At 38.7% G+C, this 27,465-nt stretch overlaps 1 protein-coding gene across 1 annotated transcript; it reads left to right on the top strand.

The window, feature by feature from the left end:
• The first annotated feature begins 1,183 nt into the window (after positions 1 to 1,183).
• Positions 1,184 to 27,425, top strand: OGA (O-GlcNAcase). Its single transcript, XM_069567257.1, has 16 exons — positions 1,184 to 2,367; positions 5,712 to 5,763; positions 6,195 to 6,292; positions 7,853 to 7,983; positions 10,645 to 10,816; positions 11,975 to 12,073; positions 12,940 to 13,224; positions 14,537 to 14,695; positions 15,122 to 15,735; positions 16,126 to 16,300; positions 19,626 to 19,711; positions 20,674 to 20,778; positions 21,605 to 21,690; positions 21,976 to 22,168; positions 23,784 to 23,943; positions 25,328 to 27,425. Exons 1-16 carry the CDS (start codon positions 2,169 to 2,171, stop codon positions 25,462 to 25,464), a joined length of 2,751 nt encoding a protein of 916 aa, XP_069423358.1. The 5' UTR covers positions 1,184 to 2,168; the 3' UTR covers positions 25,465 to 27,425.
• Positions 27,426 to 27,465: the final 40 nt, after the last annotated feature.

Raw genomic sequence — 27,465 nt, 5'->3', positions numbered from 1 at the left:
ACTGTGATTACTTTTCATCATATCACTAGATTTCCTACCTTCATAGAACTTATCACAAACTGAGTTCCTGTGTGTATAACTGAATCTCTTTCTCCAACCAGAATGTAAGCCCTCTGAGAGCAGGACCCTAACTTGTTCATTCCTCAGCTGTTTATCACAGGCCTTCTAGGCTATGATTCCTACTGTAGGCGCTGGGGGGTAGAGGTGTGTTATGGAGAGAAAGAGTGTGGCAAGAATTTCCCTTTAAGCTTGAGAAGTACAGATAGGAAGGTGGATCTTGCCTGGGTCATGGAGTCAAGAAGTGTTGACTATGGAGAGTAGATGAAAGTATGGCTGATGACTTGCTACCAGTTGCCACAGTGTAAAGTGTGAAGCAGAGGAAAGTGTCATGAGACTGGGGGCTGGGGTGACTTGGAATGCCAGCTCCAAAATCCCCAAAGGACCACAATATCCAGTGAAGCTGCTATGGCCCCCCACTGTCATCACAGGAAGTCCCCTAAGAAAATACTTGCTCCTAATCCCCATCTTAACACTCCAGGACTAAAAAGAGGGACTATAAAAGTCTGTGAAGCTACAAGTTGGTCTACCGTCGGAGGAGTCTAATATGAGACTGAAGTATAAGATGGACAATGTTGTTAATAATCAGAATGAGAAGGAGATGTTTATTTCACATTTAAATCACCTATTAACCACAGATTTCTCAACCACCAAGTGCATTATGACAGGACCAAAGGGAGCCCTGAGAACAAATAGCAAGGAGACCCAAATAGCAAGGAGATGAAGTCCATTTAGGGCTCAGGGAAGGCTTCGCACAAGGAAATGACGTTTGTGCTGAGGCTCAAAGAGACTCACTTCTGATACACACTTCACACTCCCCATTCCCAAACAGGCCAGGCCTTTTCACCCCTTCCTACATTTGTACTCCCTTCCACTTGCCTAGAGGTTTCTCTTCTCTCTCTCCAACTCAATTTGGCTGATTCCTATTTATCCTTTATGACCCAGCTCGAAAGTGAAGCCATGGCCGCCGCCTCTACCCAAAGGAAGATGAAGTCAGTCCTTCCTCTGAGCTCCCACAATACTTGGGTACACAGTGTGGGGATTGTGTGTGTATTCGTTAGTCTGAACCTCCTTGCTGTGAGCTCATAGTGGCCCAAGAGGTAAGCAGGAGGCAAGCTCTATAGGTGTCTGCTGAAAGAAGGAATGACTTAGGTTTTTAAAGAGGGCTAGCACCAAGCTGGAGGTAGGGGGAAATGTTTCAGGGCAGAGGAGTGAGCTGAGCTTCTTGGAGTGTTGTCTTCACAGAACCGAGCCTGGGTCAGGCTGATGTAATGAACCAACCCATCAGAAGAATCTCAATAGAAAGTAGGTCAGTTTCTTCCCAGCTCTTTAAGAACCAGAGGCTTGGTTTCCGCGCCTGCGCATTAAGAGAGTAAACACCTCTTTTTTTTCACCCACTCGCGCCTGCCGGTCCTATCCACATGCCTATTGCCCCAACCCGCTCCAGCCTCCTCCCATTCTCCCCTTCTCGGGGTTGGTTAATGGTCTGTTCTTGGGAGTCTGGCTCGTTCCGGAGGGTGGAGAGCATAAATGGTACATTCCACTGCCTTCGTTACCTTCCGCTTTTCGCGTCTTTTCTGTTCTGCTCCCCCCTACCGAATGAACCTCAATAGACTGGCTCAAAAGAAGGAGGGGGAGCCGGGCTGAAGGGACCGGTCTGAGCCGGTCTCCGGCGCAGGCGCAGTGCGGATAAACAGGAAGCGGGCGGTAGAGGCAGCAGCAGAGGAGACCCAGGGGCTTCGGGAGGAGGCAGCGGGAGAACTAGGATTATCGGAAGGTCAACAGAAGCTAACTGAGAAGGAGAAAAAGAGCCGTGGCCATCTGCCTCCAGAGAACGATACGTCGCGGACTCGATCTCAGCTTATGCTTCCGGCATCCCCCAGCTTAGGCTGAGGCAGCGGCTGACAAAGGGCTCGCGCCGGTGCCGCCGCCCTTCTCATCCGGGCATTCGGGTCCCTGCGGAGCGGGAGGGGGAAGGGCAGAGGGGGAAGGGAAGGAGCAGGAAGGGCGCGCGCTAGGAGCCGAGGCCCTCTCCAGGGCTCCGGGCCGGCGGCCCAACGGACGGAGGCCGAGGAGGACCTGCAGAGGTGGCGGCGGCCGGGGGCAGGAGGATGGTGCAGAAGGAGAACCAGGCGGTGCTGGAGGAGCGGGAGAGCGAGCTCAACTCCAACCCTGCCGCCTCCGCGGGCGCGTCGTTGGAGCCGCAGGCATCTCCAGCCCCGGGAGAAGACAACCCAACCGGGGCCGGGGGAGCAGCGGTCGCCGGGGCGGCAGGAGGGGCTCGGAGGTTCCTGTGTGGCGTGGTGGAAGGTGAGAGCTGTGGCGCGGGCTGGGCAGGAGTGTCCTCCCCCCGCCCCACCCCAGTAGTAATCTGTTCTTTCCTGGTTAGGCGGATGGCGGCGGAGTCTGGGCGGCGGCGGTGGCGAGCAGGGGGGAAGGGGGGGGAAGCTCTAAAAGGGGATTATTCCTGTGGGTCTGAAATTTGACCCTGCTGGAACGAGGGAAGAGGAGAGAGGGTGGGCAAGTCTTCTCTCGCGTTCTGGAACGGCGTCGAATTCCCCTCTGGCTATTAACGTGCCTGACCCCACCCGCCTTGGGCTTGGAGCCAGGCGTGCTCCAGTGGAGGCGTTGTAGGGAGTCTGGTCTTGGGCTCTGAGTTTTACATCTTTGTTTTTGGGATCTTGTTTCCTAGGGTGGTTTGGGTTCACAAACGGAAAGGCGTGTATAGTGCTGCTGCCCCTACCCTTTGGGAAAAAGACTACCCATCAGATGTGGTAGTTGTATTCCTGGAATGAAGAGAAGCACTGTGGGCCTATAGTTTTACAAATTCCTTTTTGCTTAGAGGTGGGGTTTTTTTTTTTGGGGGGGGGGTTGTTTCTTGTTTTGTTTATTCAGTCCCCAACCTCCCACCCTTTGAATTCAGTTTTTTTTTGCAGCCTGGAAAATCGCCCTTTGCTAACTGCTATGCCTTGCTTTGAGGGATGAAGCTTTGATTTTAATAGTATCTGAGATATGGAGTTTCTAGTATAGTTATTGCAGAAGAGGTTTAAAAACTCCTTTTCACCATCTCCTTTCCCATTACCATTTAGGAATGATGGACTTTCTTTGGTGGTTGGAGAAAATGAGTAGAAGATTGTATCACAGTTTATGAATGTAATGGACAAATGTTCCACAGATGTGCATTCTATGAAAGTATAAATCAATTTCATTATTGCTCTTACCTGAAGTACAGCATGTATTCGAACTTTCTAAAGTATTTTGGCTGACCCAGGGTTTCCTAGCTTGTATACTTCATTAGTTTTCTTTTATATGTAATGGTGTGTGTGGGAGTAACAGTTAAATACTGATCTTTATAAAAAACCGGAAAGACATGGAAAAGGAAAGAAGGATTGTCCTCTTGGTTGAGAACTTCCGAACATACGGAGTATTCATTTGAAAGATGGGTGGTGATTATGGTATTTTAGATAAAGTTTAATTGTAGGGGAAAACAAGACTAGTTGGCAGCTAGGGTTAGAAATGAAACGGTTCAGTGAAGTTAACTGTTGCACAATTTAGGGGAAAACAGAATGGAAAAACTACCTATGTGTTAGTCTGGAGTCGATGTTTATGAAAACATGATTGATTTGCTTGACTTATCCATCTATGTATTTATAGGACTAGAATCTGCAGGGAGATACTAAGAAAATAATCTGTTTTGTGACCTAAGATCTTGGGATGGAGGGTGGGAGAGAAGTGCTGGACGATTAGAAATTTTAGAGCTAGACTACAGTGAGTCTAAGGAAGCTTGCCTGTGGATTACACTGTCAATAATTATAGAAAAAGTTAGTTGTGGTTAAGATCAATTGATTTGTTTTCAGAATAGTATTAAAAGGGAACTAGTCTACTTAGAATTGTGTTACCTATTGTCTTTTCTCCTTCCCATTCCCTAGAATATTTCCCTGGTGACTAAGCACCTGATTTTTTTTTTTTTTTTGGTGTTTTGTCTTTCTTTCCCTCACAAACCTTTGTTGATTTTATTTATTTACATACTTATGAGGTTAATTTGTGCTTTTATTTACAAGTATTTAACTACAGAGGCCCACAAAATTTATTGATTTTAAAAGTACATTTTACATCACAAACCAACATACACATATGTATACATGTATAAAAGTGAAACAAAAGTTTTGCCAAAAAGGTCTACCCTGAGTGTTAGTTTTGTTTTTGGGTTTTTTAATTAATTAATTAATTTATTTATTTTTTTAAAGCAAGGATGAACTGCACTGGCCATCACCAAAGTTCCCAGTTCTTCTTAAGGTTCACTTTAATGATGTGAATCATGTTGCAAGTTCTGTGGAGGAATCTGTGTTGATTTTAACTCGTGTAACAGCCCTGCTTCCTCTTTGTGGTGCCAATTAGCTAAAACCTTGAACCTTACTCTCAAAGAGCAAAGTTAGGGTTTCTGAAGATTAAAATGTTAGACCCTTGGAAAAAATTTTTTTTAATGTTGAGACAGCTCTAAAGGAAAATGTAATGCCTACTCCTTTAAGAGGTAATGATAATGCAAACTGTTGAAGGAAAGCTATAAAGACTTGTAAAATTCACTTAACACTTTAAATCACTCGTAAGAGAGTAACCATGGAATTGTCCAAATTCCAAGTGCTACAGTTTCATGCATTAGTACCTAATGAATTTTTCATTTTTATTTTTTGATCTGTCTCATTGTCTTTGTGCAGAGTAACTATTCTGTTTAGAGTGGAGGTTATTACAGTTCAGAAATTTTGGTTTTGAATTTGGTTTTGAGTTTGTTAAATTGCGTGTGTAAGGAGCATTTTGTGTTCAAAACAGAATTTGAGCCATCTTCATAATACTCTTGAGAGGTTGTCCTTATCTCTGGCAGATGATTAGATTGAGACTGGTGGAAAGTAAAGGTTAGGCAAGCTGTAATACCAGTTTGGTACTTACATCACTAACATCATCCATCTGCAGGTTTGTTTCTTGCATTACTAGTGCTGTGGCCCCACATGGGATACTGGAGTGAGGCACATTCTTGAATTTTCAGTTGTTCAGACATTTGCTCTGGAATTGAGATTGCTTGAGTTTCCTGTTTGGGCCAGCTCCGATGTTGAATTTGCTGTGAATGTAGTTTAAGGCACTTTCTGGGTCTCTTTTACAATGTAATTTTGGGAAACAAACAAAATCATCAAATTGGGTCAGTCAGATTCTTTACTAATTCTGTTCCTGATTTTTTCCCTACCTTTTCTACCTCTAAAAGTGGTTTAACTCCCCTCCTAGATAGTACTTGTTATTAATAGCAGCTTGGGGTTACTAGGCTTCCCCTCTCCTCACTGTAAGATTGAGATAATCTTTTTAAAAAGTTAGGTTTAAATATATTTGGTCTTTTATGACAGTGAAAAGAGATGACATTTACCTCTTTTTAGATAAGTTTATCACATAAGTAATTAGTGTTCTTGGTAGAAAAACCAGAAGATTTGCCTAAGCAAAAAGGGAATTAAAGTCACTTTATAATATCACTCCAAAACATGTTAATGTTTTACTAAACATCCTTCAGATTTTTGTATTGTTTACAAACTGACGTCATTTGTATTGTAACCTGCTCTTCTCAGTACACAGTTTATCACATTCTTACAATTTTATTCTTACTTTGAATCTAGGATTTTATGGAAGACCATGGGTTATGGAACAGAGAAAAGAACTCTTTAGAAGGTAACTTTTTATTATGTAAAGGAGAGTCTTCATTAATATTTCCTTTTGTTTGAGGAAACACTAGCACTGAATAGGCTGAGTATAGTTTGATGATTTCTCAGTTGCAGAAGTTAGTTTAACTTTGGTCTTCTTCCTCTTCACCTAGGCCAGTCTCAGTGGTTCTCAGACTTTCCCGGGAAAGCTGAATAGGTTTTGGGCTTCACTTGCTTCACTCAGAGCTATTGTATTTTTATTTAAGACTGTTGGATATGTTAACATTCCTTATTTAATTTCTTTCACAACTCCACTGGACTTGAAAAGGGTTAAAAGCTACTGCCCCAGAATAGTAACTTTTTAAGAGATGGAGCTGCTCCAAGAAAAGGGAAAAATTTGAGGTGTATTGGTTATGCATATTGCCTGTTTATATACATGTAATTTTCTTTTCTCTTAAGGCTCCAGAAATGGGAATTAAATACATATCTGTATGCTCCAAAAGATGACTACAAACATAGGATGTTTTGGCGAGAGATGTATTCAGTGGAGGAAGCCGGTAATCTTTTTCTTTTTAATCTGTAGAGTATGTGAAGAAAACAGGTATATTTTAAATGTAGTTGTACAAGAATTAAGTATTCCGCTTTCACTTTGTAGGTAGTTTTCTTTTATATAGTAACTCTGTTATGCAGATTGAAAGAAAAGCAGTAAATTGTGTAGCCATAGTGTGATTCATGGGTTTGCCCATCTGACTCCACCTGTTTTGTGGTCATAATTGTACTTTTTAACTTCTGCCAGTAAACAGTAGGCCATTGGACAAAGAGGTGCTGAAGCAGGGCTAGGTCTCGGGCAAGGCAAGTGAGGTGCCTGCCTTGAGTACAAGTTTTAAAGTACTTCAAAAAATCAGTAATAAAGATAAAAAGTATTATCTATTTTTAAACCAGAACTAATGCAAAAAAATCCATGAACAGAATACCAAAATGTAAAATAAAGACAAGGCTATTATTACTGATTGTTTTGCTTCAGGTTCAATCAAGTATGGCTTGGTCTTAACCACTTGATTACTAGTACTGGTCCTGTCTGTCTTTTAAGTCAAGAACGACCTTACCCTGGTTCAGGCCTATACTGAAGTGAAAGCCATCTCAAACTGTCCTTTCTGCATGTATTCTTATGTCGAGTTAGCTACATAAAATTCATAAATATAAGTAACTAAGACAAATGGTGAAGTGCTTTTCTTTGTGTACTTGAGTGAGTGGGGGAACATTTTCATACCTGGAATTAAATGATAACTAACAAGTAATTTACTTGTTACAAGTAAGTTAGTTACAAATACACTAACAAGTAATTTACTTGATACTTGGTTACAGAGCCCAGCCAAGACAGTGAAGGCAGGTTTTCTTAAATTATGAAAAAAGCAATTAAAACTCCATCTAGTTTGTTGTTTACTACTCTATATAACTTAAGTGTTTCTTCAACTTGATTATTTTCTGGTGATGCTGGTAATGAAATTTAATGTGATCAAAATATAGTTAATGACTATCTTAAGATATTACTGAAGGTTATTTAAAGATATATCCTGTGGTATGGAATAGTATTTCAATTTACTTAGGAAAATTGTCTGTCACATTTTAGAAACTTAAAGCTGTGATAGATTTTTTTGTTGTAGTTACAGAGATGTCAAGATTATTAAGGCCATCACTTAACCCTGGTTCTTAAGAACACATTTTTCTTTTATTCTAAATTATAAAGTAGTTGTATGTAGAGTTATTTATTTAGGAATTCCAGTTGTACAGAGACAGCAAAAACAAAAACATAACTCTCAAACACTTGAGAAATAAAATTGGTTTGCATTCAATAAGAGGATTGATGCCTTAATTGAGTATTTTTGAGAAATGGCAGTGGAAGGAAGAGAATGCTTTTATTGAGTTCAGGGTGATATTAAATTGTATCAAGTTTGTGCCATTATGTAAGGCCTGTTGTCACATTGGACATGACAGTTTTGTAAAATTGAAGGGACTTTCTTTCTTCACTTATTGAAAATTGGAGAAAAATAACCTAAAGGTGAAGGCTCTTTTAGTTTTCTGTGCTGCTTTCTAAAGTCATGGACTCTGTTCTTTAGAGCAACTTATGACTCTCATCTCTGCTGCACGGGAATATGAGATAGAGTTCATCTATGCTATCTCACCTGGATTGGATATTACTTTTTCTAACCCCAAGGAAGTGTCCACATTGAAACGCAAACTGGACCAGGTAATTTCCTTCCTTTTTCATTATTTTTCCCTGAGTCAGCACATGAAACTGAAGAGTTTCTGAGTTGCTTTTATGATACAAAAAGAAAACCAGATTCATAGTACTTCTTTGTTCCTGTACAGATTTTTACTTTGTGTGCAAACTTTTTACTTTTGATAGGAATATTTTCTAAAGGGAGTGAAAAGAGCTTTACTGGAGGTACCAGTGCTTCGCAAACTTCACTTTGCATAAGAACTGCCTTAAAAGAATGCTTAGAAGTAATGCTTAAAAGAATGCTCATTAGCTCCATTCCCATAGATTTTTAATGAAGACTTGAGGTGGAGACTTACTCACATTCCAGCTGATTCTGAGTCTTCCAGAGTCACATTTCCAGAAACTGTATGCTGTTGGGTGCTTGCTTGACTGAACTGGGTGAGGTTATAGAAGTAAGATGAACTCGGTTATATGGTTAAAAGACATAATTCAGTCTGGAAATGACTGGCTAGTTTCCCAAAATGAGAAGAAAAACTAGGTAAACATGTAAGCTGTTGTTGAACCTGATTGGAATCTACATTCTACTTAACATAAAAGCTGCACATCTGTTTTGGTAAAGTGTAATATGTTTATTAAAACAAAAGTTTATATTGGACTTCCCTAGCAGTCCAGTGGCTAAGACTTCATGCTTCCACTGCCAGGGGTGTGGGTTCTATTCCTGGTCAAGGAACTAAGATCCCACTTGCCTTGTGGTGCACCTTTTAAAAAGAAAAAAAAAAAAACCTGTATATTATTGGTGGTATTGGAATGGCTGGTAAAGAATTTAAAGTTATTAGGTTGTTGCAGAAGTAATTGTGGTTTTGCAGTGTTGACATTTGCCATTTGATGTTGGAATACATTCTTAAATGTGGATATACATCATTTTAATGTTCATTTCTCACTTTGTTTTTTTGCTAATGACTTACTACTTGCTGTATATTTTATATGTATTTGAAACTATGAAAATGATGTTAGACAAAAAAGCAAATTCAAGCAGTTTTCTTACTTGAGTTAAAAAATGGGTCATAAGACAGTGGAGACACAACATCAACAATGCATTTGGCCCAGGAAGTCCTAATGAATGCACAGTGCAATGGGGGTTCAAGAAGTTTCGCAAGGGGGATGAGAGCCTTGAATATGAGCACAGTGGCTGGCCATCAGAAGTTGCCAACGACCAACTGAGAGCCATTATTGAAGCTGCTCCTCTTATAACTAGACAAGAAGTTTAAGAGGACCCATTCATCGTCAGCCATTCTATGGTTGTTCAGCATTTGAAGCAAATTGGAAAAGTGAAAAGGCTCGATAAAAGGGTGCCTCATGAGCTGACTGAAAACCAAAAAAATCATTGTTTTGATGGCAACAGTGAACTATTTCTCAATTGGATGGTGTCATGCAACAAAAAGTGGATTTCATACTACAACCAGTGATGCCCAGCTCAGTGGTTGGACCAAGCAGAAGCTCTAAAACATTTTATTAAAGCCACACTTGCACCAGAAAAGGTCCTGGTCACTTTGGTCTACTGCCAGTCTGATCCACTGGAGCTTTCTGAATTCCAGCAAAACCATAACTGTGGCTCACATATGCCACAGAAGTGTGCTCCTGATGAGATGGCCCTGGAAGCTGCAACACCTGCAGACAGCATTGGTCAAGTCCCAATCTCCATGACAACGCCTGACCGCACCTGCACAACCGATGCTTCAAAAGTTGAATAAATTGGGCTACAGAGTTTTGTCTTATCCTCCATATTCACCTGACCTCTAGCCAATCGATTACCACTTTTTTAAGCATTTCAGCAGCAGGGAAAACGCTTCCAAAACCAGCAGGATGCAGGAAATGTTTTCCAAGAGTTTGTTAAATCCCGAAGCATAGATTTTTATGTTACAGAGATAAACTTAACTCTTGCTGGCAAAAACGTGTTGACTGTAATGGTTCCTGTTTTAATTAATAAAAGATGTGTTTGAACCTAATTATAATGATTTAAAATCAGCAGTCTGAAATTGCAGTTAACATTTGTTGTACCAACCTAAAAGTTTGGGATTTCCCTGGCTCCTCAAGGGTTAGGACTTGGTGCCTTCACTGCCAGGATTGGGTTTGGTCCCTGGTTGGGAAACTAAGATCCCACAATCTGTGTGCTGTGGCCAGGAAAAAAAAAAAAAACAAGTAGTTAAATTTCTGTGAATAAGCTCCTAAGAGGTTATTTCCCCGCTTGATCATATTCTGCTATTTTGGTCTTTCTGATTGATGACTTAGGTTTATGTGCAAAGAAATTTATTAGCATCAGTGCGTCTTGACTAGAGCAGATAACTTGGATTTTTAGTGTCTTGGAGTTTTATCTTTCATTTTTTTTCCGCTGTTAGGTATCTTTTGTACTGAAAGATGTAGAAGGATAAGCCACGTTATAGAAGCTTTGTTAGGCAATTTGCTTAGTGCATTCAAACCCAAATGAAAATATGGGTTCAGAAACTGTGTAGCTTTTTAACATAGAAAATAGAAAGGGAGTGGTTTGGCCTTGAACATTCTACTAAGGAAAATATTTGACTTTTAAGTATAACTATTAACTGTATACTTGAATATTTTAAAGCCTGTATTTTTTACTCTTTAAGATGAGCTGGTAAAGCATCTTTTTTTTTTTTCTTTTCCCTTTCCTAGGTTTCTCAGTTTGGATGCAGGTCATTTGCCTTGCTTTTTGATGATATTGACCATAATATGTGTGCAGCTGACAAAGAGGTATTCAGTTCTTTTGCTCATGCCCAGGTCTCCATCACAAATGAGATTTATCAATACCTAGGAGAGCCAGAAACTTTCCTCTTCTGTCCCACAGGTATTGTATATAATAGCTTTCTATTTAACTAGTCTTGAAATACATAACTTTCAAAAGATCATGTATGAATTTTATTGTTTTTCCGTGTCCCTTTGGTATGTAAAGGTAGGAGTTCTTTTTCTAGAAGATGTTTCTCCAGATCTTAAGTTGGAGAAATTTTAGGGATTAATAAATGGCAACTGAATAGGTGAAAAATTTTATGTTTTTTTTGGTACTAAAAGTATGTGAACATTACGTTTTCTGGATTAGAGGAAGGGAATAGTATTATCAACGTGAAAACTAGAAAAAAGCAAATTTACATTGCATTTAACTAAGTCACTTCTCATTTCCCTCCTACTTGTTCCTTTTTTCTGCCCTTGCCTATCTGTATCCCTTTTCATTCCTCCCACTCCCATCTGGGCTCTTACTTCCAGTAGTCAGAATAGAAAGCTTAATAATTTTTCCCCCTTTTCCTTTTTTTCCCCTTTTCTCCCTGGTTCCTTCCACTGAAAATATTTTTTTCTTTTTTTTTTTCCTCTCAAAATTCAGCCTATAAGAAAACTTCTCCAGGCTTGACTTCTCGTTCAGAAAGAGTTTAAAGAAGTTCTAAGAAATTTTAGACTGTATTGATTTAACCATGTGTTTGTCTGTCTTGTTAAGAGTATTGTGAACTGTGAACCTTATGTCTTCTGATGCTACATGAATATTCAAGTAATATTTAATAAGATCATACTTGGTAGTTACTTAATTCATTGTAAATTATAATCAGTTATAATTGAGTTCTAAGCCAGGGGCATAATTTTGCTTTATTTTTATTATATCAATCCAGTCTGCTTGGTCTCTGATTGAAACTGAGAAATGTAGGCAATTCAGAGTTTGTAGAAAATGCTAAAAATTCCAATTATTTATCTTCAGTAAACTTAAATTTCTAGTGACCATAGGATCATAAGGGTTGATCTGTCCTACTTTTGGAGGAGGAATATCGGCTTTTATGAATTGATTTTTTTTTTTTTAATATATAAATGAGCTAGTTTGTTGACTTCTTTTGGAACATAAAATAGAGGCCTTTTATCATTTGGATGAAAATAGTTTAAAATTGATAGACATTTTTATCCCCATTGAAATACTCATAACTATTTCATTCCTATTTTACTGATTAATTTTTCCCCCTACATTCAGAATATTGTGGCACTTTCTGTTATCCAAATGTGTCTCAGTCTCCTTATTTAAGGACTGTGGGTGAAAAGCTTCTACCTGGAATTGAGGTGCTTTGGACAGGTAAGTCTTAAAGATTTCTACAGTAAAAGTTTTAATTAACTAGGATCTAGAGAAATTGGTTGTTTGTATACTTTTAAAAAGCTGAGCCTTAATGAGATTCTCTTCCTTTTACAAAGTATACATTCTGCACTTAGTATTAAGAGTACTTTTTAGGATTTTGCAGTGAGTCTGAATATCAAAATAACTTATTTTTATTTTTGTTGTAGTTGCACTGCATCTTTGTTGGTGCCCACAGGCTTTCTCTAGTTGCACCTGCGGTACACAGGCTTCTCCTTACAGTGGCTTCTCTTGTTGCAGAGCCCAGGCTCTAGGGAACATGGGCTTAGCTGCCCTGCAGCCTGTGGAATCTTTCCAGACTAGGGATGTCTCCTGCATTGGCAGGTGGATTCTTATCTACTATATCACCAGGAAAGTCAAGAATGTTGTATTTTATGAAATGAAATCCTTAATGCTAGATTGACAGCTAGTAATTAGTAAACTAATGAGTTGTATTAGTTTTCATTCTAAGAATTAAGGGAAGAAACCCTCCCAGGATTTAGGTTAATGAGAGTTTGTCTAATTGAGGATATATTATATTGGAAAAAAAATTGTTTACATGGAAAATTTGTTTCTTACTAATGTATCATTTTGAGGAAACTTGCCCAAACCTTTAATATTTGTGCCTTCTAACCACTAGTTCTAGGAATCTACTCTGAGGAAATATTGAGCGAGGGGAATAAAGCTGAGTAGAAGCACATGTTGCTGTGTTGTTTTAAAAAGAAAAATTGTTTAAAAATATAACAAAATAAAAAGTTACATGCAGTATATTGCTGTTTTGCAAAACCATGTATGAGAGCCTTTTAATAAATGATGGCCTTTATTTTTAGGTCCTAAAGTTGTTTCTAAAGAAATTCCAGTAGAGTCCATTGAAGAGGTTTCAAAGATAATTAAGAGAGCTCCAGTAATCTGGGATAACATTCATGCTAACGATTACGATCAGAAGAGACTATTTCTGGGCCCATACAAAGGAAGATCCACAGAACTCATCCCACGATTAAAAGGAGTCTTGACTAATCCAAATTGTGAATTTGAAGCCAACTATGTTGCTATCCACACCCTTGCCACCTGGTACAAATCAAACATGAATGGAGTAAGGAAAGATGTAGTGATGAGTAAGTAAATGACTTAATTCTTGACCTTGGGAAGAGATTGGGGTTAACTAGAACCATTGGTGAGTTTATGTTTTTTTGTCATCAAGAATTTTTTTTAAAGGTATTGTTTAGTCCTGTGAATGAGATGTAAATGATAGGAAAAGGGCTCCCTGGAGTGGCTTTGGGCAAGTTACTTAATAACTTTTTGGCCTCAGTTCTTTGTTTTTAAAATGTGACTTGGCTTTTGAAACCTGAGGAACTAGACAAAGTAGTCTTAATGTTCCTGTTACCCCTTGAGTAATTCTGATTGAATTTATGTTTTCAGGTGATTATATTTAAATGGTTATTTTAGATAGCTAGATATTCTTATCTGAGTTGCTTACTGTGTAATTTCAGTTTAGCTTACATTTATGAAACATTTCTTATTTTAGATATTGGCTTACTGATTTTTATTTATGAAAAAATCTTAATTGAATTCCAGGTAAGAGAATGTTGACTAGTTGTTTATTCATTAACATTTAGATACCTATTTATCAGACACTAAGGGTTCAAAGAATAAAATAGTCCCTACTTTGAAAGAATTAGTCTGGTGTTGATAAAGCAGGCAAGGAACTGTACTATAGAATGAGGAGTACTGAGAATAATTATCTACAGAGTCCTAGGGAGAAGGCAATGGCACCCCACTCCAGTACTCTTGCCTGGAAACTCCGACAGACAGAAGACCCTGGTAGGCTGCAGTCCACGGGGTCACTCAGAGTGAGACATGACTGAGCAACTTCACTTTCACTTTTCACATTCATGCATTGGAGAAGGAAATGGCAACCCACTCCAGTGTTCTTGCCTGGAGAATCCCAGGGATGGGGGAGCCTGGTGGGCTGCCATCTGTGGGGTCACACAGAGTCGGACACGACTGAAGTGACTTAGCAGCAGCAGGGGGAACACAGAGGAGGGAGTGATTGATTACCTCCCTTAAACAAAAGTGGGTAAATGACTTCATGGAGAAAGAGATACTTAACACTGGGTGAATATATAAGTAAAGCCTGTTGGGCATTAAATGATTGGGCTAGAAATGAAAACGCTATCAGTGGACATTTATCAATGATTTGTCCAGTGATTCTGAAATTAGTGTTTATTATTTCATTTGGGATTTTCCATTTGGCAATGCATTTAGATGACTATTCTAGGTGAAGTGGTTCAGTGAAGGGTTTTGGTTGTGTTTGCATTCTTATGCTTAAGGTTTGTTCTTACTCCAGTTCTTTGCCTCTCCAGTTTCACTGTAAGAATTAGTATTTTGTAATCAAAACTGTTTTTGTGCTGTTTCTCTGTTTTGCAGCTGATAGTGAAGACAGTACTGTATCAATCCAGATAAAGTTAGAAAATGAAGGCAGTGATGAAGATATTGAAACTGATGTACTCTATAGTCCACAGATGGCTCTGAAGTTAGCTTTAACAGAATGGTTGCAGGAGTTTGGCGTACCTCATCAATACAGCAGTGAGTTTGGCTTTTCTTTGTAAGAGGGTTGGATTACATTGTTTGAGACATAAGAACATTTGTGATGTTTTATTACAGGCCCACCAAGCAAAGTGAAATTTAGGAATCTAGAGAGGTTTTTTAAATTTTACTTTTGGCCTTAAATATAGGTTTTATCTTCTTGGAATGCTAATTTGTTTAAAAAAATTTTTTTTAATAGTTCTTCAAAAATACAGACCTTCAAAAGAGAAGAAAATAATAGGTGTTGCCATATTTATGATCTGTGTTTTCCCCCTTCTTCCCTTCCTCACCTCCCCGGTGGTTTAGAGAAGTGGCACTTTTTTCTATTTGGAATCTCAAATTGAGGCTTATAGTTAAGACATTTCTCTGGATCTTACTTGTTCCGTTTCTCATTCTGATTGTCTTTCTGGCAATTTGTTTTTATAGGTAGGCAGGTCGCACACAGTGGAGCTAAAGCAAGTGTAGTTGATGGGGCTCCTCTAGTTGCAGCACCCTCTTTAAATGCCACAACTGTAGTTACAACTGTTTACCAGGAGCCCATTATGAGCCAGGGAGCAGCCTTGAGTGGTGAGCCTACAGCCCTGACCAAGGAAGAAGAAAAGAAACAGCCAGATGAGGAACCCATGGACATGGTAGTGGAAAAACAGGAAGAAACAGACCACAAGAATGACAGTCAAATACTAACTGAAATTGTTGAAGCTAAAATGGCAGAAGAATTGAAACCAATGGACACTGATAAAGAAAGCATAGCTGAATCAAAATCCCCGGAGATGTCTATGCAGGAAGATTGCATCAGTGATATTGCCCCTATGCAGACTGATGAACAGACAAACAAGGAGCAGTTTGTGCCTGGTCCAAATGAAAAGCCTTTGTACACTGCAGAACCAGTGACTCTGGAGGATTTGCAGTTACTTGCTGACCTATTCTACCTTCCTTATGAGCATGGACCCAAAGGAGCGCAGATGTTACGGGAGTTCCAGTGGCTTCGAGCAAATAGTAGTGTTGTCAGTGTCAATTGCAAAGGAAAAGACTCGGAAAAAGTGAGTACACTTAATATGCTTGCTTCTCTGGCCTGGATGGATCCCCATGCTGATGATACGGAGGAGGTCTTAAATGAGAATTGGCCACATCTTAGAATGTGTTCTATAAAGTAGGTATAGACTCTGCTGAATCATGTGTTTCCATAGTTTGACCTTACAGTACTTAGGAATGAAGGAAGGTCAAAGTTGATTAATATTTTAGGAATATTTGTCAGTTTGGGGAGACACAGACTTTTATTGCTTATCTTTAAATGTTTAAGCCCTGTGATTCTTTAATGTTGAGGATAAATTTGCAGGTACTTGATAACATAAACAGCTTAGTTTATAACTGTGCTTTAGATTATGTTTTTAACTTCCAATTTTTTGAGTGTCGTTATTGATCCTCAATAGATTGAAGAATGGCGATCACGAGCAGCCAAGTTTGAAGAGATGTGCGGACTAGTAATGGGAATGTTCACTCGGCTCTCCAATTGTGCGAACAGGACAATCCTTTATGACATGTACTCCTATGTTTGGGATATCAAGAGTATAATGTCTATGGTGAAGTCTTTTGTACAGTGGTTAGGTAGGTGCACCAGGAATAATCTCTTCTCAGATATATTGTCCCTTAAAAGAAAAAAAAAATTATCCCACAGGGAGAAAAACATTTATGGAATTAGTGAATTTCCAACTGTGTTTAAATTCCTTGCCTAGATTTCAAAGGTGTAGCTGTTGTTACAGACTTGAGGTGCAAGCCTCAGTAAACATACCGAGCACGTTGATTTTTCTCCCTTGGGCTAATTCAGCATAAATATCTTGAAAATGTGTTAGAAAGTACTGACTTTAACTTGCTCTGACTGAATGCTTCCTGGATGGAACCATGTATACCACTTTTATCTGATTTGGAGACGAGACTCTATGAATTGTGACTATGTGAGCTCTCTGCTGCTTGCTGTGTCATGATAACATTAATGCTGTGTTTAACAGAACAATTGCTGAAATGACCTAAGGGGCTTGGAAAGAGGAAGCCATCCTCCCAGCCCTGTGCGCATGCGAGCTTTAGTGGTAGGCTATTCTGGTGCTACCTGGTATTATTTCATAGGACTTTTTCTTTATCCCTCTACCAAGTAATTGGTTTAGCAGGGGATAAAAATTGCAAACCCCTGAAAATGCTTCATTAAATGGAAGTTCTCCAACAGTGAAAAATTTTTTTTTTTTTAAGTTCTCAAGCTTGGTAAAAAGCACCAGCATGGCCAAGTTTCTCCAGGGAATCTCATTTCATTTCCAGGTTTTCAATCCAGGTATAAGGAATATGTAATGGACTTATGCATAGTACACAGCAGGCAGCAAGGCTAACCAACATGTCAATTTTCATAGTAGTCACAAACACTATGATGGGTTACATAGTCTTGATTGTGAAATAGAAATACGAAACACTGTGAGCTTACAGTTACTCAGGAGTGGGAGCAAAGACATTTCTCACTTTCTGTGTATATACTTTCAGAGTCTTAAATATATAAAAAAAATTTTCCTTTGATACAACTAATTAGCAGTTTAAAATAGAGGCTGATTGTTAATTTGAAAGTAGAGGCAATTCCCTGGCTGTCCAGTGGTTAGCACTCCACACTTCCATTGCAAGAGGTATGGGTTCAATCCCTGGTTAGGGCACTTCCCGCAGGGCATGGGCAAAGATAAAAAATAAAAAAATAAATTGGGAGAAAGAGAATATAGAGAACTTTGGGTTCCTGTATATATCGCACAACAGGTAGAAGAGAGAATTGTGACCTGTTTCTGTTAAAAGGATCCAGAATACCTCTTCTGTGTGATACTTGTCTGCTTTTAGGCTTAGGAAAAACCTCTCTTATTGTTTGTTGGATGGTGGCATTTGCCTCCCAGGGGATATATTAACCTTTATAGGGATTGAAGTCTTAAATTTTCAACCTATAATTCAGTTTATTGGGTTTGAGAAAGTGTGGGTTAAAACATTGGCTACTTAGCTTTCAATTAAAAAATTATTAAAATCTCTTGATTATATACAGTATTGCTGCTTTTTCCTCTCAGGCTTTTACCTCTGAATTGTGCAGTTCCGGGGGCAGCTTTCCCTAATTGTATATAGCTGTCGTACAGTCTCAAGGTCAGAGTATTTTAGAAGTTTTAAGTAATCATCTTGGCATCCACATAGCTTCCACAACAGCTCACGACAGAATATTTTCTTGGTTCTGTAGTAATTTCAGGGAGTTACTGATTAGAACCCTTTGTTTTCCTCCAGTCTCCAGTCCAGCTGGCATTCAGTCCTTTAAAGAATGTGGCTATGCAGTACTTTTGATTACTAACGACTTCTATTATCTTCTTCCCCATTGTGTACAGATGGGAGAATCCTCAGCACAAGTTCTACTACTATTGGATGGACAGCGGCAGATGTTCACAGCGCGTCATGATTAATTAGTTTAAATTAAAAGGTTCTGTGAGGTAGTTCAGGTAGATTTAAGGGCAGTAGGCATGAACTGAAGTCACGTTTGCGCAGCGACTGAGGCATTAACCATGTTTTCATTTATACAGCTCTTCGTACATGCAACTTTTTATTGTAATAGTTGGAAGTGCTAGTTATGTTGTAGTCTCAAAGTGGGGGGTAGGGGAATTGGCCGTTCCTTAAAGTTTGAGAGGTATAGTTTTTTTCCTGCAGTGTAAATTTACACTGAGCTATGGAATGGGGCAGGTTCTCTTCATAACCAAAATTTTTACCCTATTTCATATTTATTTAACAAATACTACATTTTATATATATTTATTTATTTAAGTACCCCTACCCCTGAGAAATGACAACCCTGGATATAATCTCTTAATGGGTCCGAATTGTCAGCAAAAAAAATTGGTTTGCTTTGGGACTGTCTGACTAGCACACTATATATTGTACTGATGAGATTGTTAACTTGAACAGGAGGTAGAATGCTGTCTTCAGTTGGAAAAGAACTATATTGCGCTGCTTTATCTTGTCAGAAGACTAGGCAGGTGATTGTGATTTGGCCTCCAAAGTATCTTTTAATTTTCTCTTATTACTAGCTTCCTTAATTGTCTATGGAAGGCAATTATAATTTGCTTTTAATTCTCTCTCATTATTAGCTTCCTTAATTGCCTGTGGAGTTGGTTAAGTGCTGACCTTAAATGCAGATTTTTGGACCTCAAAGCCTGCCACTCCATGTATGAGCTAAGTGCACCACAAAGATTATAATGGTTGCTCAGAGGAGCCAGATAGTTCTGGACAAATTAGGAGCATCAGTTGGCTCTCTTTAGTTCTCAGAATCTGTGAGACTGGTATTGTTACCAATTGAGCCAAGTCTGAATTTGGATTGTCCTTGTCAGGAAAAGTACTCACTGTGTTTCATTGTCAACTTACTGAATAATTTCTTTTATTCTGCTGACCTTAGTTTTCTGACAAGATTAACCCCTTTTCTCCCATTTTTCCCTTCCCTGTACCCTTCCTCAAAATGTAAAATGTGACTTCAGACAAGTTTAATTCCTTGGGCTGTGATAATAAAATGTGTCATCAATTTCACTTTATTTCACTTTAAAGTTACTGTACTTTTGGTAGAGAGGAAGCAGCTGCCTTGATTTTTATAGCTGTACCTAGGGAATGTGACTTAGACAAACTTGACACTTTCCTTCCAATAATTTAATAAAGGGTAGAACTCTTCCTGTAGAACAGTGATTATTCATTAATCAGAGGAAGGAACGTCAGTATTAAAATTCCATTACAAGTTAAAAAAAAAATTATTATCACAGCCTTGTCCTGAAACCCTGGATTATTATTGTTAGAGAGCTGTTTCCACAGTGTTTGTTAGTTTGTTGGACGTTTGAGACCCCAGGAAATCCCCTTTCTCGTAACGTTCTCCGCTTGGATCTGATCTCAACAGGGTGTCGTAGTCATTCTTCAGCACAGTTCTTAATTGGAGACCAAGAACCCTGGGCCTTTAGAGGTGGTCTAGCAGGAGAGTTCCAGGTATCAATATGAATTCACAACTGAATTGACATTTTCTTTGTTTTATGAGAAACCTTATATTGCGCATCAGATGGCTGGAAGGATTGGTCTGCCGAAGGCTTTCTAGTCCCAAATTCAATTTAGTTACATAGCTGGATTTTAAATCAAATTTTCCTCCTCTTTCGCAGTAATTTCTGAAGGAGATGCTGCCAATTCCCCCCCGCGCCTGCGAAGCGCAGCGGCTCTAGGTATACACTTCACATTGTTTCTTTGCAGGTCGCACAGCATTTTAATCTGCGCCCGCAATGCACAATGCGCGCATGCTTGTCTGCCAGTGGAAACTCCATGAGCAAAAAGAATAAATAATCATGCAAGTGAATGGTGAAGGGGCTTTGGGATATTTTCTCAGTTATTTTATAGGTAAATTTTGTACTTGAAAGAACAGTCCAGGAATGAAAATTTAAACAAAATGCAACTTTTTTTGGTGTTGGGATTTTGTTCATGGACTTTTCAGGTGCTCTACTTTTCTCCCCCCAACAGGTGCTCTGCTGCGCGCAGCAAACTGAAGCGCATTGCTTTGGGGATAAAGCGTCTCCTGGACAGATAACCCTCTTCAGACCAAACCTCTCCTCCTGACATTCTGTTCTGCCATCTTTTAGTAGAGAGATGGTCTATATAAGATTGGTTTAAAAAAATAGATTTGTCATAATTGGAATAGATTTTTTTTTTTTTTACTGTAAATTTAAATCCCCAGTAGTATGCCACTAAAGCTATGTAACTCAGTTTGGGTAATTTCGATTCAGAAGCATTCCCCTCCCTCAGCAAAGAGGTGTTTATGTTAGTAAAGCGTAGTGCACCCCTCTTCTTTAGGTCTGCCTGCAGTAGCCAGTTAATGTTAAGTTGGTAATCTGCAGTGCACACTCATTAAAAGAAGTAAATGTCTTCCCAGCACTAATCTGTTTTCCTTTTTTTTCTTCCTACAGCGTTTGCTGCCAATTGATGGGGCAAATGACCTCTTTTTTCAACCACCCCCACTGACTCCTACCTCCAAAGTTTATACTATCAGACCATATTTTCCTAAAGATGAGGTAATTTTCTACCTGCCAACTTGGAGTGTGGTTATGGTGAACACTTAATACTTTCTTTTGAACTCCCTGATTTAAAAAAATCATTTTTGTGTCTTTAGATGGAGAAAGTTAACTGAAACATTAAACACAGGTAGTTTAAGGAAGAGCCTAAGGAGTTTAGACCCAACATCTTGGGCTTAGTTTTTTCATTATTTATTTGTTTGGCTACTCTGGGTCTTAGTTGTGGTATGTGGTATCTTTAGTTGTAGCATGTGGGATCTAGTTCCCTGGCCAGGAATCGAACCCGGGCCCCCTGCATTGGGAGGGTGAAGTGTTAGCCCCTGGACCGCCAGGGAAGTCCTGTGCTTAGTTTTTATCAGATGAAATGTATTCAGAATTGGAATCCTGAACAATATCTGTGTGATACGTTGTTCTAGCCTGATGTTCTCCATACATTTTCTGCAGTTTGTAAAGTGCTTCCAGGCTGTTGATAATTAGCTACAGAAAAAGGCAAACTTGCTTAAAGAAAATCACTTTTTAAATATTTTGGATGTATAGAAAGCTGAGAGAGAGCCTCATAGTTTGATGAATTTTGAATCCACTACTTAGTGCCTAAAACTATCCCCTGCAAGGCAGTTCTCACTGTTTACTACAACTGTGCTGTTTTCTACTGATTTTACAAATATGACTCAATAAATAAATATTTAACAAAGCAGAGGTGATGTTTATGACAAGTCAAACATTTTGTTATTCCCTCTTCTAGAAGTCCTTTATGACTTATGAGTCATATTGTCAGATTCTGTTGCCATTTTTCTTGATGTGTTGCTTAATTAGATTGTATTTTCAGGCTTCCGTGTACAAGATTTGCAGAGAAATGTATGACGATGGAGTTGGTTTACCTTTTCAAAGTCAGCCTGACCTTATTGGAGACAAGTATGTGATGCAGTGTTTGTTGGATTTGGGAGTAGACATTTCAAAGGCAGGATTACCTGGTTGTGGGGAGATGAAGACTAGAAATACAGATACAGTTTTTTAGAAGTCCTACTTTAGTTGTAATAAAATCTGAGTTATTAATATGTATAAATTTCCAATTTTTATTTATGTCAAATGTAGTTTCCACACATTGTCAATTGAGTGTATTGGGCTTTATTATATCACTGATTTCTGAAGTTTTATGTTAGTAACTTAACTCATTCTGGTTTTCTTTCTTCTGAGCAGGTTAGTAGGAGGGCTGCTTTCCCTTAGCCTGGATTACTGTTTTGTCCTAGAAGATGAAGATGGCATATGTGGTTATGCCCTGGGCACTGTAGATGTGACCCCCTTCATTAAAAAATGTAAAATTTCCTGGATTCCCTTCATGCAGGAGAAGTATACCAAACCAAATGGTGATAAAGAACTCTCTGAGGCTGAGGTAATACACAGATTTAGAATTAAACAGTGGTAATTTTTTAAGAAAGTAAAGTGCTTATTAAAATAAAAAAGCAAGCAGATATAAAAATCCCAGTGCTTTCTAAATTTCTTACAGAGAAGAATTCTTAGGGCTTATTCTTACTAGCATGGCATTTTCCACTGTTCCCAACATCTTTTGATTTGGAGCTGTTGTATTACTTACTCAAGTGAAAGCACAGTGTTGACTTTGAAAGAACCTTCTTTTTTCCCTTTCTGTTTTGCAGCACCAAACTTGTATGTTATAGTTTCTTCTTTGGGTACTCAGGGCAAGTTTAGTAATTAAAAATCTCATTTGCGTGCTGATGAAGCTAACTTGCTGTCTCAGTAATGCATTTCACATGGTAATGTGAGTGAAAGTCGCTCACTCGACTCTTTGCGACCCCATGGACTATACAGTCCATGGAATTCTCTAGGCCAGAATACTGGAGTGGGTAGCCTTTCCGTTCTCCAGGGGATCTTTCCAACCCAGGGATGGAACCCAGGTCTCCTGCATTGCAGGCAGATTCTTTACCAGCTGAGCCACCAGGGAAGCCCAAGAATACTGGCGTGAGTAGCCTATCCCTTCTCCAGCGGGTCTTCCTGACCCAGGAATCGAAGTGAGGTCTCCTGCATTGCAGGCAGATTCTTTACAACTAAGCTATCAGGGAAGCCCTCACATGGTAATAGGAATGACAATAAAAAGTTTCTTCTGGAGGATAATCTTTACTTACACTCAATAAATACTATCAGAGAATATACTTGGACTTCTATTTATGACATTGTCTTTTTTCTTCTGTATCGCTTCTCCCCCTTTTCTGAAATTCTCTACGCCTCTTCCCCACACCAGTGCACTCAAACTCTATTACTATTTTTTACCTTTTGGTTCTAGCTAGATGGCAGTGTAATAAGAGGCTGGTTTGGAGTAGGCTTCTTTACTTAGAATACATCGGCATGACTGCAGCATGCTGGTGATTGAGCTGTTGATGTGTTGCTTTTCCATATCCGACAGTTCTCAGCTTAGGAACATATGGAGAATAACCAGTGTGTCTATTTTAAACTTTTTTTGTAAAAATTGTAAAGTATACATAAAATTTACTATTTTAACCATATTCTAGGGTATAGTTCAGTCATGTTAAGTACATTCACATTTTTGTGCAAGCAGTACAAACTTTAAAAACATTGTTTTATTTTGAATTATTTAGTTTTTATTTTGAATAATTTTAGATGTACAGAAGCTACAAAGATAATAGAGTTTAGATATACCCTTCACCCACTTTCTACATTTGTCCTTGTCTAAGAAACCAACTTCGGTGCATTATTGTAAACTCTTTACCTTACTTAGTTTTTCCATTAATGTCCTTAATCTGTTCAGGATCCAATCCAGTATACTACATTACATTTAGACAAACTTAAAAAATGAAAACATGTCAGCCAGAATTATAAGCTAATTGATTTTGCATGTGGTAATTTTCTCATTACCACAAGAGTTACTATTGAATATTGCTTTCCTTTTCCTGTTTCTGAGTTCTGTAATTGGAATATGTAGATTCATAATGAGTAGCTACTGAAAGTCAAGAGATTCATCCTCATTTTTACAGAAAATAATGTTGAGTTTCCATGAAGAGCAGGAAGTACTGCCAGAAACTTTCCTTGCCAATTTCCCTTCTCTGATAAAGATGGATATTCACAAAAAAGTAACTGATCCAAGTGTAGCCAAAAGCATGATGGCTTGCCTTCTCTCTTCACTGAAAGCCAATGGTGAGTAGATATTGTGGAGTTGCTGGTATTTGGGCTAGGTGAGGGCAGGACTCTTATTTTAGGATACAAAAAGAAGTAAATTTACATTCCCTTCTCCACCACTTAACGGTTTTGCTTCTGAATTAGTGCTGCAAGAACTGCATGTGTATTAACCATTGAAAAATGCTGCTCTTTTTGCTCTTTTATACTATGAATGCCTGTATTAAGCCCCAATTAAATGAGAAGTGAACACATGAATTTATGTTTATTTTGCCAGGAGATTTATAAATGATAGTTGAAAATTAAATAAACCTTGGGAAGACTTCATATAGGAATGCAGAATCGCTAATACTTTCTCTTCTTTGAGTTTGTTAACTTAAATCTTCAAAAATACTTTGCCATATATTCAGTTCAGTCCAGAAACTTAGTCCAACTCTTTGCAACCCCATGGACTGCAGCATACCAGGCTTCCCTGTCCATTACCAACTCTTGGGGCTTGGTCAAATTCATGTCCATCTAATCCAACAGCCTTTAAAAACTTCTTAGCCTTTGGGCAAGACAAAAATGAACATAGAGAAGCTGAGCACTCATTAGAGAATTGTTGATGAATGAGAATGCGCTTTGTTGCATCTTTGTATCATTTGATTCAGTGGTGTCCCCTTTGTGGGATAATTGAAACAACTCTGAGGAAAGTATAATTCTCAGAAGTGTTGTGCTTGGAACTGAATCGTGCAGGTGTGAGCTATGTCTTAATATAAAAAACACATTATGGTTGTGTTGACTTGTGGCATGGGTTGGAATAGGCTCTGCTCTGTGGGTCCTTCAAAGGTACTGTGTATGTGTGTGTATGTATAATATTCACATATTCATGTATACATATTATAAGTATACGTTCAGCAGGGCTCTTGTTTGCCTTGAGGTTTGTCCCATCCAAGCTGGTGCCAGGCCCAACCCTACTTAGCTTCCGAGATAAGACAGAATTGGGCAAGTTCAGGGTGGTATGGCTGTAGACACTTTGAGGGTTTTGGACAACTTCTTTGCTAAAAGATACTCTTTCTGGGGAAGAGTTTTATTTGCTGTTCAAAAAAAATTTTTTTTTGACGTAATTTGACAAGGATTGTCTGTATTTAAAGTGTACAGTTTGATGCCTTGAAATACATTGTGAAATAAGCACCATATTCAAGCCAGTTAACATACCCATTACTTTAAGATAGTTGTTGCAATATTGATGAATATTAATATCCATTGACTTTATATAAATTTTAAAAATTATGTAAGACTTAGGGACTGGTATAGATAATCTCCCACTGTGATCTATTTGAAATATATAAAGATTAATCACAAGTTCATAATTCTACTAATTCAGTAACATTTATATTGTGAATGTTTTGTTTTTTTCCCCTAGGGTCCCGAGGAGCTTTCTGTGAAGTGAGACCTGATGATAAAAGAATTTTGGAATTTTACAGCAAGTTGGGCTGTTTTGAAATTGCAAAAATGGAAGGATTTCCAAAGGATGTGGTTATACTTGGTCGGAGCCTGTGACATTTGTTGGCACTATGAACTGTCGGAAAGTCTTAACTTCACCTGGTGGGTAGTGGTTGGGGTCTTCATACAGCTCAGCCTCTGGAGCCGCAATGAATCAGCCAATTCTGATTGGAAACAAAGAGGACTGTGTAAAACTCACTCGTCAAACTTAGAGACTACTTACTCACTGGTTGGAAGAAGATAATACTGCTGCGAATCCTGTAGGAAAGAGATTTGGGCCTCCTTGTTGGGTTCTGTGTTAGGTGCCAGGACCTCTTACGTGGGCTTATAGGGAGGGGGTCTTCAATAAATGTAGTCAGCACTGTTTTCTGCATCCAGTGTGGTTGCATTTCTCACCTAAGAGTAATCAATCATTTGTCATCCTCCTTGGCTTATTGACTGAAATGTATCTCATGCTTTAGAGACAAAGATGAGAAAGATTTGGGTTCAGAGGCTTCAGGGTGGAGAGTCCAAGTGGGATGGTTATGGCATAGTTTAAGCTGAGGAAAGGATTTCAGTTTGGGCGGTTTTTCTGCTTTTTGTAAAGCCTTGGCCGATTGTCTCCTAGTGACCATTGGTTCAGGCAAGTTGTGATTTGTAGGGACAGATGTGCAGTTGTTTGTGGCAAAAGCCTAAAAGTGATACACTTGTAAAAAAAAAATTTTGTATATAAACTAGCTGTAACCTGACTATCCTTTGTTTTTGTAATTTTCCTTTTGAAAATGAAAGGGTGCGGTTCAGGATGGCACTTTGAATAATTAATGTAAATCAGTGGATTTTCTTTACTTTTGTCTTTGGTTTTGTTTTTAAAAGAAGTTTTATTCTTTTCAAAGTGCCTCCCACCTAGGGCTAGGCCATGACCACTTTGGGTACAAGAGCCTGACTTCATAGGATTCACAGTCTGTTGCAAAGTGCAGTCATTTTTGGAAATTAACCTCAATGCAGGTCAGCATGTGAAATGTTAGTTTTGACATCTGGCAGCTAGGGTTTGGGGACTGATCCCATTTGCCCACAGGTCAGTTGTCCTTTAATTTTACTACTGGTTTTATTAAATCAGTCTTTAGTTCTTGCATGTTTGTATCTAATTTTTAAAAGAATGAGTACACTTTAACCAATGACTTAAGGTTACCTTTTCTTTTTCCTTTAACCGCAGGTTCTGAAAGCTTCAAGTATTTTAATTTAGATTTGGTGTTTTTAAGGGTTCTGAGCAAATGCTCTTTCATTGAATTTTGCTCTGCAGTATTCATTTTCTTTTTTATCATGGCTTGCTGGCTTCTCTGTAACAATGTTTTGTTACCTTGCTTCCCAGCAGTTTTGTATCAGCAGTTTAAGTTTGAGCTAAGAGGGAAGAAGGTCAAGAAGAAAATTTAAAACATTTTCTTTCATAGGTTTCCATCAATGTGGGCTTTGAAAAAAGTCTTTTAAGGGATTGTACCTAGTGACTTTCAACCAAAGCCTGTGAGTGTGCACTGAATGGGTGAGATGAATGAAGGAGGGTTACATCCAGGGTTAGAAACCTGCAGCTGGTAGCAGGATAAGGAAGGTAATGTACAGCTGGAACCAAGTTTGCATTTTCAAAGGCTGAGATGAAGGGAGGGTCTCTACTGGCTTAATGTCACTTGGTTTTTTTTCTCTTTTAAGTACATTTTGTACACTAGTGGACAGTTCTAGCATTTTATCTGGTAGATTCCATGGTCATCCTCCAGTGGAATCAGGATTTTCAGCAAGTTTGCAGCTTTATCTTTGCTTTTAATAATCAATTTGGCTGGTATTCTGGTCACAGAGCTAACTATGAAACAGATGTCCAGGCCTCTAGGATCGTAAAATGCTGTTCTGTCTGTCTTCTAATGGTTATGGCTATTTATTATGGTTGGGATGATATTTCATTGATTGTTTAGATCACAGCTCAGTTCCTGTAGAAAATGAACTGTAAAACTATCTGAAGACCATACAAGAGGCAAAATAAAACTTGAAGTGAATGTGTGTGGTCGTGTACTGTGTAAACCTCCTTGTTTCTGC

The sequence above is a fragment of the Ovis canadensis genome, chromosome 22, assembly GCF_042477335.2.
Source record: "Ovis canadensis isolate MfBH-ARS-UI-01 breed Bighorn chromosome 22, ARS-UI_OviCan_v2, whole genome shotgun sequence".
NCBI classification, from domain to species: domain Eukaryota; kingdom Metazoa; phylum Chordata; class Mammalia; order Artiodactyla; family Bovidae; genus Ovis; species Ovis canadensis.
Note: the sequence above shows the minus strand (reverse complement) of the source record. Positions and strands in the feature narration are given on the sequence as shown.

Coding starts and splice junctions, on each gene's coding strand:
- OGA (XM_069567257.1), top strand. CDS start 2,169: ATGGTGCAGAAGGAGAACCAGGCGGTGCTGGAGGAGCGGGAGAGCGAG. Junction 15,736..16,125: donor AAGGAAAAGACTCGGAAAAA/GTGAGTACACTT, acceptor GATCCTCAATAG/ATTGAAGAATGGCGATCACG. Junction 23,944..25,327: donor CTCTTCACTGAAAGCCAATG/GTGAGTAGATAT, acceptor TTTTTCCCCTAG/GGTCCCGAGGAGCTTTCTGT.